Below are 12,860 nucleotides of genomic sequence, written 5' to 3'. Positions count from 1 at the left end.
ATGAAATGATGATGAAGACGACACATACACCCAGCCCCCGTACCAGAGAAATTTACCAATGATTGATAAATTCCCGACCCTGCCGGGAATAGAGCCTGGGACCAAAGGCCAGCATGCTAACCATTTAACCATGGAGCTGGACTTGCTCCGAAAGAAACGAATGTACATTATAAACAAGCACACCGCTGAATTTGCCCATTTAACGCTAGGTATTGTGTTCGCGCATGAAACCAGTAGACTCATTTTATAAGGCAAAGTTAGTATCAATTCCTCCATGAACCCATGAAATTTGGAAGCACATTGTTTTAAGAGCCCTTTAATATGATTTAATAATGTGAAAGTAAAATGTTGGTACCTTTAATGTATCTGGAGGTATTTGAGGTGGACGTTTCTTATTGACTCACTCCGTATAATATTCCATGGCTCGAAATGGAACCAGTTTTCGCAGTGCAGCTTTCACTTTCATACATTCAACACGCAGTAGTATTTTATAAGCCGTACTGTATCTCCGTCGTACTTTACGGGCTAGGATATTAGCTTTCTGACAAGTTGGCCAGGGTTCAATTCTTGGGTCTCTTATGGACGATTTAGCTCTTAGAATGGGAGTTGTGACTCTTGTGGTTACATCTAAAATTAGGGAAATGGGCTAATAATTTCATTCTCGATCGGCGACCGAGGTAGCTCCTTCTTTACACTTCTTCTAAAGACTAGCACCAACACCAACACTACATTGTATCTTAATACTACCTGCTGTGTAGAAGTCGTTTCTGTAACTGCACCGGTAATCCTATCTGGTGGAGATGAGTAATAGAAGAATAGACAATTAACAACAATAATCCGGCAGTGTAATATTATTGTTGATACGTTTTGGAGACTTAGGATATTGCCAGTCATCAAATTTTTTTCTTCCGGCTCGGTGATATTTGAGACCTAGGCTTGGCAACTGGCTGGATCTTCCATCAGAAGCACAATATTTTTAGAAGTAATATTTCCCGAGATATTCGTAGCCCAAGTTTGTGAAAAATATAACAATCACTAATATCTCCGTTATCATTCACCGCATGATAAAAAAAGCATGAAATATAAAAGGTCGGAATTTAAATTTTGCACAAGTTTAATGATGTATAGCTTTCCCATACAGCTAATATTACCGTAGAAACACGTCACTGCTTGTTTTGGTCCCCTTAATAGAAATCATTGCGCATTAGTTATCAGAATGTAAAGTATACGACCCAGAAGAATGGCAAGACAGAAAAGGAAGTTATCTAACTTCCAAGTTCCTCCTCGTCAATATTGAGACAGGCTGTTCCACTGGGCGACGTAACTCCCCTAGATCACGCATCGTGTGGAACGCTCGCTCATGGCTCCCTTTGGGACACACAATATATTTAAGTATCGCAACTATAATTTTTCTGTATGTAAAACCCTTGTCCCGTTTCTCCACGAGGTTGAGTATGAAGTGAGATGAATCTTCGCAGGGTGTTTTAGGACCGAATGCCTTTCCTCACTTCAGTCTCATCAGAGGAGTTAATATACGATAGTGAGAAGGGAGAGAATGAAACTCAGTGCCGGCACGTTGCCTACTCCTGTCGAATAGCGCAAGGGGTCTGCTCAAGGCTTAAAGTCTCCTCCGACGGACGAATCACCATCAACAGCGTCACATGCCCTTATTCCATATGAGGAGTGTCTGTTCAGATGTTCTTATTTCAACCAACAGTAAGTTGTGGGAAAACGCAAGAAACGCGTAGTAATAAAAGGCACATGGGACGTACCCATGATCGGGTATGGTACAACTGTTTACAACTATGCTGTGAACCCAAATGTAAATGACGAGTGTGTTTTTTTACAATTTGTTTTACGTCGCACCGACACAGATAGGTCTTATGGCGATGATTAATTAAGGTACAGCTCCAGCATTTGCCTGGTGTGAAAATGGGAAAGCACGGAAAACCATCTTCGGGGCTGCCGATTGTGGGCTTCGAACCTACTAAATACCGGATGCAAGTTCACAGCTGCACCCCCTAACCGCACGGCCTACTCGCCCGGTGACGAGTGTTCTCGCATTGATATTAACATCAATATAATTGTAAACTAAATGCAAATAGCGTCTTTTGATTGGGTACCACACAAATAGCAATTTCTTGTTCAGACACATCGGAAATAACCTTTTTTGAAATGGAATGAGGAAATAGCACAGAACAAAACAGCAACAAATACATAATAGATTTACATACTTTTATAACAATGTGGGATAAGTTGTGCTCTCATTGACGAGAGAACATGACACTCGACCGTCACACACATAATGTTCAATGTAAGCACAATCCGCTCCTCCACAATGTCTGCGTATGGTCATTGCATAAAGTTTGTTACATACGGACCACTAACGCATTAAATTAGCTTCTTCTTTATCTCTTTACCCTCCAGGGTCGGTTTTTCCCTCGGACTCAGCGAGGGATCCCACCTCTACCACCTCAAGAGCAATGTCCTGGAGCTCCCGACTCTGGGTCGGGGATACAACTGGGGAGGATGACTAGTACCTCGCCCAGGCGGCCTCACCTGCTATGCTGAACAGGGGCCTTGCGGGGGGATGGGAAGATTGGAAGGGATAGGCAAGAAAAAGGGGAAGAAGCGCCGTGGCCTTAAGTTAGGTACCATCCCGGCATTTGCCTGGAGGAGAAGTGGGAAACCACGGAAAACCACTTCCTGGATGGCTGAGATGGGAATCGAACCCACCTCTATTCAGTTGACCCCCCGAGGCTGAGTGGACCCCGTTCCAGCCCTCGTATTACTTTTCAAATTTCGTGGCAGAGCCGGGAATCGAACCTAGGCCTCCGGGGGGTGGGGGTGGCAGCTAATCACACTAACCACTGCACCACAGAGGCGGACTTAAATTAGCTTACCACAAAATATCAACAGAGACATCTATCTCAGCATTAGTACACAATGGTAGGCCTATTAACCTGGATCCGCCCAAGATTGAATTTTTTGAGAATAAAATTGTAACTTTTAGCGTTGGATACAGTGCGCGCGGTTACAATAATAAGAGTCCAAGAAGACTGTGTAGTTTGCCGTGCCATATATGGCACGCTGGGCGGATTCAGGTTAATTGACCATCACACAGGTACGAACGTGCAGTAATCACAGCAAGGTGCATCCAAACAACGAGTATCGTGTCTATGCTGCCGAGGGTACACCTGCCTGCTAACAGGTGTCGCCACACATACGCCTTCGTGTCCGATACAGCTCTGATACTTAATAAACGTCACTGAATACCCACAGGAAATACGCCCTTTTGAAAGGGAATACCTTTCCTACCACCCACAATGCGAAGGAAATTGTCTCCTTTGTTCCCGAATTTCGTTCGGTGATTCCGAACGCACACCGATTATCATCATCATCATCATCATCATCATCTGTTTACCCTCCAGGTTCGGCTTTTCCCTCGGACTTAGCGAGGGATCCCACCTCTACCGCCGCAAGGGCAGTGTCCTGGAGCTTCAGACTCTTGGTCGGGGGATACAACTGGGAAGTATGACCAGTACCTCACCCAGGCGGCCTCACCTGCTATGCTGAACAGGGGCCTTGTGGAGGGATGGGAAGATTGGAAGGGATAGGCAAGGAAGAGGGAAGGAAGCGGCCGTGGCCTTAAGTTAGGTACCATCCCGGCATTCGCCTGGGGGAGAAGTGGGAAACCACGGAAAACCACTTCCAGGATGGCTGAGGTGGGAATCGAACCCACCTCTACTCAGTTGACCTCCCGAGGCTGAGTGGACCCCGTTCCAGCCCTCGTACCACTTTTCAAATTTCGTGACAGAGCCGGGAATCGAACCCGGGCCTCCGGGGGTGGCAGCTAATCACGCTAACCACTACACCACAATATATAAGTTATAGGACCTTTTGTACCAGATCATGTTTTTACACAAGAAATTGCGCATTTTTGGTCTGCAATGCACATGGCACGGTTATGACTGTGGACGGAATACTATTTTTTAAAGGAGAATAATAACACCTCTTGAACAGGCACTCCTCATCTGAACACTGAAGAGAGGTTTGGAAGTTAATCTAGGCCTTTTGGAGCGCAATCTTTTGATTATAAATTGTTTACTAATATCTCTCCTAGCCTTCCAGCCAACATTCTGATGGCAAACATTTTTTCGTCAAACAGGACTCGAACCGGCAAACCACTGCGTCACATTATATAGACCTGGTCCTTTAACGATCATGGCCACCAGGAGGGCTTCGAACCGATAGATTTTCTACTACGATAAAAATATGAGGCACGGACTATTAGGATTTACTGCTCTTTGTTACAAAGGTTTGTTTGGTAGGATTACTGTAATATTACTGTAATATTAGCAACGGTACGACGCAGAAAGTAATCAAAGAAATACAGTGTAAAATATTTCCATTATTTTTCATCACAGGATGAACTTTAACTGCGCATACGTTTAGAAATGTTATTTTCCAACAATTTTTATTATGTAATATTTATCGCCAGAATCCGTATTGACGTGAATATTTGAGAATGAATTATTAAACTTCCCTCTAAACTAATATTTCGCCCAACTTGAATTTTAAAAAGCCTAGATTGTAGCGCTCTCCCTCCTGACTTTAAATGTCAATTTTCATTAAATTATGTTCTGTCATTTTCTCCTGTTGCGGGTACGTGCAAACAAACAAACAAACAAACAAACAAACAAACAAACAAACAAACAAACAAACAAACAAACAAACAAACAAACAAACAAACAAACAAACAAACAAACAAACAAACAAACAAACAAACAAACAAACAAACAAACAAACAAACAAACAAACAAACAAACAAACAAACAAACAAACAAACAAACAAACAAACAAACAAACAAACAAACAAACAAACAAACAAACAAACAAACAAACAAACAAACAAACAAACAAACAAACAAACAAACAAACAAACAAACAAACAAACAAACAAACAAACAAACAAACAAACAAACAAACAAACAAACAAACAAACAAACAAACAAACAAACAAACAAACAAACAAACAAACAAACAAACAAACAAACAAACAAACAAACAAACAAACAAACAAACAAACAAACAAACAAACAAACAAACAAACAAACAAACAAACAAACAAACAAACAAACAAACAAACAAACAAACAAACAAACAAACAAACAAACAAACAAACAAACAAACAAACAAACAAACAAACAAACAAACAAACAAACAAACAAACAAACAAACAAACAAACAAACAAACAAACAAACAAACAAACAAACAAACAAACAAACAAACAAACAAACAAACAAACAAACAAACAAACAAACAAACAAACAAACAAACAAACAAACAAACAAACAAACAAACAAACAAACAAACAAACAAACAAACAAACAAACAAACAAACAAACAAACAAACAAACAAACAAACAAACAAACAAACAAACAAACAAACAAACAAACAAACAAACAAACAAACAAACAAACAAACAAACAAACAAACAAACAAACAAACAAACAAACAAACAAACAAACAAACAAACAAACAAACAAACAAACAAACAAACAAACACGACGGAAATTTAAAAATTACATTTCCTTCTTACTGCACAAGCCTCCGTGGCTCAGACGGCAGCGTGTTGGCCCCTCACCGCTGGATACAATGGTTCAAATCCCGGTTACTCCATGTGAGATTTGTGCTGGACAAAGCGGAGGCAGGACGGGTTTTTCTCCGGATACTCCGGTTTGTTCTGTTATCTTTCTTTCCAGCAACACGGTCCATTAACATTTCATTTGTCAGTCATTAATCATTGCCCCAGAGGAGTGCGACAGGCTTCGGCTGTAGGCACAATTCTTATCCTCGGCTCTAGATGGGGGCTTCATTCATTCCATTCCTGACCCGGTCGAATGACTGGAAACAGGCTGTGGGTTTTCATTTCCTTCTTATTATGGGCATGACCGAAATACAAATACCAAGTTTTAAAATTCTGACCAAAGTACAGATAAAATTATTATGTATACAGTAGATAGATATCGGACTGTTGACCAACTTGTAGGCCTATCATAACCCTCACAATTGCACATGTAGCCGATTAAGGGCTTTGGCCTGCCGAGACGACTGCTGTCCAGCCTGACCGACTGCAGACAGTTCAGTGTTGCGTGGTCAGCTTGGTTACGTCCGCAAACATTTTGGTCGGCTTTCATGACCAAGGCCGCTGTCTCTCATACCAGACAGCTCTTCAATCAATCAATCAATCAATCAATCAATCAATCAATCAATCAATCAATCAATCAATCAATCAATCAATGATCTGCACTTAGAACAGTCGCTCGGGTGATATATTTCCTACCAATTGCTTACTTAGTATTTACTTAATGATTTCAAAGATGTTGGAAATTTATTGAACATTTTCCTTGGTAAATTATACCAATCCCTAATTCCTCTTTCTATAAATGAATATTTACCCAAATTTTCCCCCTCAAATTTCAACTTTACTTTCATATTATGACCTTTCTAATCTTAATCAGCTCCAGGTCAAGCAGGTCGTCCCTTCACTCCCAAATCTTTCCAGCTTAAAGTTTACCAAATTTTCGTAACATTTCCACCCCTCTCAACTCTCTCTCTCTCTCTCTCTCTCTGTGCACTTCCATCTGTTTTACATTTGACCTCTTGCTTCTGTTATAAGAACCAAGTATCCCGTTAATATTTAAGAAGCACAGAGATGTTCCAACCATTTAGAATAACTTATTGACGGAATGATCTCCATAACAACTCTACGTAGAGTTAGTTGTCAGCTCATGGACTTAAATATTCAGATGATTGCCACTGTATGCTAGAATAAAAAAGTTTGTAAGTAATATTCTAAATCAATTTTGTCACGAGCAATTTTTCTCTGAAACGAACTGTAAGAGAGATATGTCAAGTTTCAGATGTAATGAACGCTGTTATTGTCTTTGCATCCCACTAACAACTTTTACGGTTCTCGGAGACGGCGAGGTGCCAGAATTTAGTTCCGCATAAGCTCGTTTTCTTGTCGGGCTGAGTGGCTCAGACCGTTGAGGCGCTGGCCTCCTGACCCCAATTTGGCAGGTACGAGCCTGGCTCAGTCCGGTAGCATTTGAAGGTGCTTAAATACGTCAGTCTCGTGTCGGTACGTAAAAGAAATCCTGCGGGACAAAATTCCGGCACCTCGGCTTCTCCGAAAACCGTAAAAGTAGTTAGTGGGACGTAAAGCACGTAACATTATTATTATTATTATTATTATTATTATTATTATTATTATTATTATTATTATTATTATATTATTATTATTATTAGTTCTTCTTCTTGCCAGTAAATCTACCGTTTTGAGGATGATGTATTTAAGCATACTCAAATACCACCGGACTGAGCCAGGATCGAACCCATTAAACTGAATACGCCGTATGCTGTTATTTGTCGTGTCGGTGTGAAAGCCAAGTATCAGGTTAATGTTAAAACGTACAGACAGAAAGACGATTTTATGAGATTTGATTAATAATTCAGGTAATTGCATCGCACTGAAAGTCTGAATATTATTCCATAAATATTAATGAATTTATGGAACCTGAAAATAGGTGCAGAGAGTGTGATAAAAAATTAATATTTCCAAGACTAAAGTGATATAAAGAGGGAGCAAACTTAAGGCAATCTCTGATCGGAAATAAAGAACTGGAACACGTAGATTATATAAAGTATTTAGGATGTGTATTCACCCAGGATAGTCGTATACTAACGAGGAGCACCCTGTGTTCGAATAAGCAGAATGGCACCAAAATGCAGTTGAAGGTCCCGTACGTTCCCCTGCTTTCATTGGTGGCAGTCGTTTGCCTGTAATGTGTATGTATGTATGTTGGGTAATCAGCCCGAAGGCTGGTTTGATCCTCTGCAGCTTCGCCAACAGCTGTCATAAATAGCCTAGGCGTCACTGAAGAGGCGTACTAGGGAAACGAGGAGTGAGGTAGTTTCCCGTTGCTTTCCTCACCGAGCCAGCAGTTGCTCTTACATATCATTCTGCCAAGCCCACTGAAATGTATGCACCAACTGACCCTATGAGCGATATTTTCACACCATTCATAACAGGGACTGGCTGCATAAGGAATGGTATTACTAGCATCACTCATACCTCAGTCACTTTCATATTGTCAAAGCCAAGGATGAGACTGTGACAGGTCAATGAAAGTAACAAATTTGATATAGCCCATACCAGAAGACATAGTGCACTGTAAACACTACATCTCGCCAGCAAAGGCATTTGCCTGTAATATTCCGCAGGTATGCATCACGCTTTAGCCGGCCCCGCGGTGTAGGGGTAGCGTGTCTGCCTCTTACCCGGAGGCCCCGGGTTCGATTTCCGGCCAGGTCAGGGACCTTTACCTGCATCTGAGGGCTGGTTCGAGGTCCACTCAGCCTACGTGATTACAATTGAGGAGCTATCTGAAGGTGAGATAGCGACCCCGTTTTAGAAAGCCAAGAATAACGGCCGAGAGGATCCGTCGTGCTGATCACACGACTCGTCGTAATCTGTAGGCCTTCGGGCTGAGCAATGGTCGCTTGGTAGGCCGTGCGCCTTCGGGACTGTTGCGCCATGGGGTTTGGGATGCATCACGCTTGACTCCCAGTACACTGCGTCAACCAAGATTGTGTCGGCGGTGTTATCAAACGTCTCGATACCTGTGTATTGTTTGTAGAGAGATAAAACACAATGGTTCGACGAGTAGCAATCAATCCAATTAATGTTTTGTGGGATTGGTGAAACTGAAAATACGACGTAAAAAGGTGCTGGTGAGGAGGACGAGTCATTTGCATATTTTTATCCGTCCTCTCTATAGCGATTATACCTGTTGTACCCACTCTTGACAGAGCTATCACTTAGCAAATATGTAAACTTAACGTTAGACCACAGTTATGATAACCATAAGCAGTGAATTTAAAGCAGCAGGGTAATTCCAATTCGACAGGTGAACAAGGCAGCAGCCACAATGAATATGAATATGAACTTTAACTTTCCAAGAAGAGCGAAGTGTCTATCGTCGTCGAAATATTTAATGAGAAGTATCAGACCGTATTTTTGACGATTATTGTAGGTACAACACACATGAAAAGCTAGCTAGTTGCCTTACGTCGCACCGACACAGATAGATCTTAGGCGACCATGGGATAGGGAAGGGCTAGGACTGGGGAGGAAGTGGCCGTGGCGTTAATTAAGGCACAACCCCAGCATTTGCCTGGTGTGAAAATGGGAAACCACGGAAAAACATCTTCAGGGCTGCCGACAGTGGCGTTCGAACCCACTATCTCCCGGATGTAAGCTCACAGCTGCGCGCCCCTAACCGCACGGCCAACTCGTCCGGTCATGAAAAAGCTACTGAAGCGGAATCCGAAACAGAAAACGAAAAGTAATATTAAAGCGATGCTTGAATATGTAACAGGTAAACGAAAAGGTGTAATCGTGGTCAAGGGAAACCGCACGCAAGAAATACATTTCGACAAACGACAAACAACAAACAATAGTAGTTAAGTTTGATGAGGCAAGGGGACTTGGGTATAGCGTGCATTGCTGGAATTTGCAACATTACGCAACTGAAGCAGCCAAAATTATCGGTCTTTTGAAATTCAAAGCTTCACGACATTTTATTGATCAATTTGGTAACTGAATTTGGAATAACGTCACACAATATAACTAAGCTCCAATCAAAGAACGCGAATAGAGAATAATAATAATAATAAGAAGAAAATCTAACGTGCAGAAACATTGTCACTGACGTTAATTATCTTATTGCAAGTTTACCTTCAGGCATCTGCTACTCCAGCTCTTCTACCGTACATCTACAACGTGAAACATCGCTGTCATGCTGTACACACTCACGGAAGACTACACACCACTCCCTCTCACAATCCAACTGCCCGGCTTAGCTCGCTCCCCGAAGCTTGCTTACGTCATCGCATGACGACAGCAACTGCTCCTAGCTCAGGGGAACCTTCTCTGCTACGGTAGCACTAGCAAATTTCGGGTAGTACTGGGAATCGAACCCGGACCCCGAGGACGGTGGGTAATGATACTAACCGTTACGCTGCGGAGGTGGACAGGACAAAGTAAAATACAGGAAGAGAGTAGATTATCAAGAAGTGGACGTAACGTTGTCGTTAGTTGATCAGCAGACATACTATACTCGAGGGATAACACACCGCATGCGTACGATATCCCAATTCTACTTTGAGATAGGATTATGAGGCATGGACTGCATCAGTTGCTCAGAATGCATCGAGAGCTCTGAATCACGCTTCCCAGTACTAGCCAGAGACACAGACCGCATACGCCTTACGTCACTATAAAACATCGAGATAGCATAACGATACGCGTACTGCATCGGTTGCTCAGAATACATCGAGAGTTATGCATCATGCGACACATCACTAGGTAGCACTGCCTTCGACAATCTTTGCTGTTACGCTAGTTGTGACTCATTTGACCTGTTCGGTGCCGTATAAATAACAGACTGTTCTTCTTCTGAATCCCATCCAAAAGGCAGTCCATCCTCATTCGTTGCGGTCTCAACCGATTCCCCGTCACCCGTTCTCCGTCTAACGATTCACCGCACACTCCTAAATACCCAACCCAGCATGAAGTACCTAGGCGTTACCGTAGATGAATTCCTGACTTTCCGGCCCTACTTCTAGACCCTTCAAGACAAACCCTACCGCAGAGCCCAATTGGTGCGTTGACTGTCGGGCACCAATTGGGCTCTATACTCCAAACTTCTAACCCTCAACTACACCTCCTTTAACCGTTCCGCTATAGTCTATGGATTCGCCGCTGGGGCAACTGCCGCCAACTCTCGACCTCTCTTATCCATGGAACGCCACCTCATCCGCATTGTCCTTCGACTCTACCCAAACTTCCGTACCGCTGACCTTTATAACATCTTCCCAGTTCACAAACTCAACACGTACGTATCCACCTTAGCATCCCGATACTTCCAGCGTTCCGTGAACCGTAAACGCCTTATCCTCTCCACACGCCACAGGACCCTCTTAAGTACCCACTCTTCGTCCCTATCCGTATTCATTTCCTTCGATCCCGTAAAACCCCTCCCCCCAATCGGACAATGTGAGGAGACTGTGGAGGGACAATCAGTACACACTTTGGTCTCTGCATGGTGATCGCATTGTCATCCATTGTCCGACTCGTTGGCTGAATGTTCAGCGTACTGGCCTTCGGTTCAGAGGGTCCCGGGTTCGATTCCCGGCCGGGTCGGGGATTTTAACCTTAATTGGTTAATTCCAATGGCCCGGGGGCTGGGTGTTCGTGCTATCCCAAATATCCCTGCAACTCACACGCCACACATAACACTATCCTCCACCACAATAACACGCAGCTACCTACACAAGGCAGATGCCGCCCACCCTAATCGGAGGGTCTGCATTACAAGGGCTGCACTCGGCTAGAAATAGCCACACGAAATTATTATTATTATTGTCATCCATTGCTGTTATGTCTAGCCCAATCAGGAATTGCAGTTTCACTCTCTTCTCTACGTATTCAATTTTATCATGTAGATCTGTAACGATGGAGTCCTTTCTTTCCTTTACTAGGTTTCCATTTGTAAAGTTTCCTGTTGGTTGTTGATGTATATAATTAACAATATAGATGACATATCTGTTGGTAATGTACAGTAATATTTATTGAAATGTATGTTAATAATTGGTTAACCTTTATTTCTATACATCTGTAGTCAATCAGCAATAAAGTCAGTTACTGCAATATTAAGTATACGTATAAATGTCTTTTACATCCAAGACATAGGAAAATGGTAGCTATACACGAACTAACACCTTCAGCGTCATGTTTCCTTGGCCTTTTTGAGGATCTGGCACGGGTTTGGTGGACAGGTGTGCGGTAAGGGTGGGGTGGGGTAGCAATGTCCCCTTGCCCCGCCTTGCAACCCCCGAAAAATTCATGAACATCTTAGTTAAGGGTAAATACACACTATTACATTGATTTTGCTACCCTTTACCTGAAAACAAAGGTAGTATATTAAGGGCTGATTGCATTGCTGTTTCCGAGAAATATTTAAAGTCCAAAACTCCCGTGCGCAGCGCATAACTAAACTTGTGTAGGGGCACTGTACTCAGTGCTCTCAGCACTCAAATGAATGACATGCAGCGGGCAGTTCGTAGCCTATTCAATACCTGTTCCTGATCTGTGTGTGCACTTTCTGTTGTAAGGTACATGTTCCTGGTATCTCTGCTAGTTTTACGCGTTCATTCGGGGTACTCATAATGAATCAATGGTGGCGCTCACGATTCCTGCTATTTTCTAGCCCTTAACCACACATCTCGTTATATCAACCCGGCTTAGGTAGAGGGACGGATGTGCTTCAGAATTGTAGTCAGCGCGGTGGGTTGCATAAAACTAGGTCGCGAGGGGTGGGTGAGCCACCCGGTATAATCCAATTGCATAAATTCTTATCGAATAATGTGGCTTTGTTGAAAATGAAATTTTTACATTAGCCGAAAGAAGATTTACATTTTAGAAACGTTTGTTACATAATTAAAGATTCGGACCTTCCCCTCGGATTAATTGGCAGATACAGCAAGAAAGATAGAATTTATGTGGCCATTACCTTGTAGATGTTCTGCTGGCCGAAGAAAGAGGCGCCCCGCCTCCTGCCTTAGCACACCCACACATAGAATGACGGCGATCAATTGACAAGGAAGCGTGAAAAGCCGCACTCTATATACCCTCATGGAAGGTTCGAGAGGATTCTGGGCTAATCCGTACACACCCTCTCAATTTTATTGGTTGAATTCAAAAGTTACACTCAAAATCGAACAAGAAGC

The 12,860-nt window shown here is 42.7% G+C and overlaps 1 protein-coding gene across 2 annotated transcripts in view; it reads right to left on the bottom strand.

Annotated features, from left to right (window-relative positions):
* LOC136862778 (solute carrier family 41 member 1) overlaps positions 1–12,860 on the bottom strand; it is a 204,860-nt gene that overhangs the window by 146,840 nt on the left and 45,160 nt on the right. The window contains exon 1 of one of the 2 annotated variants that reach the window (XM_067139031.2): positions 9,808–9,920. The exons of the other annotated variant lie outside the window; for it this stretch is intronic. Coding sequence (XP_066995132.1) covers positions 9,808–9,817 — 10 coding nt within the window. The 5' untranslated portion in view covers positions 9,818–9,920. Of the gene's footprint in view, positions 1–9,807; positions 9,921–12,860 lie in introns of those variants that run through there. 2 annotated transcript variants of the gene reach the window in all.

Source organism: Anabrus simplex, chromosome 2 (assembly GCF_040414725.1).
Source record: "Anabrus simplex isolate iqAnaSimp1 chromosome 2, ASM4041472v1, whole genome shotgun sequence".
Lineage (NCBI taxonomy): Eukaryota > Metazoa > Arthropoda > Insecta > Orthoptera > Tettigoniidae > Anabrus > Anabrus simplex.
Note: the sequence above shows the minus strand (reverse complement) of the source record. Positions and strands in the feature narration are given on the sequence as shown.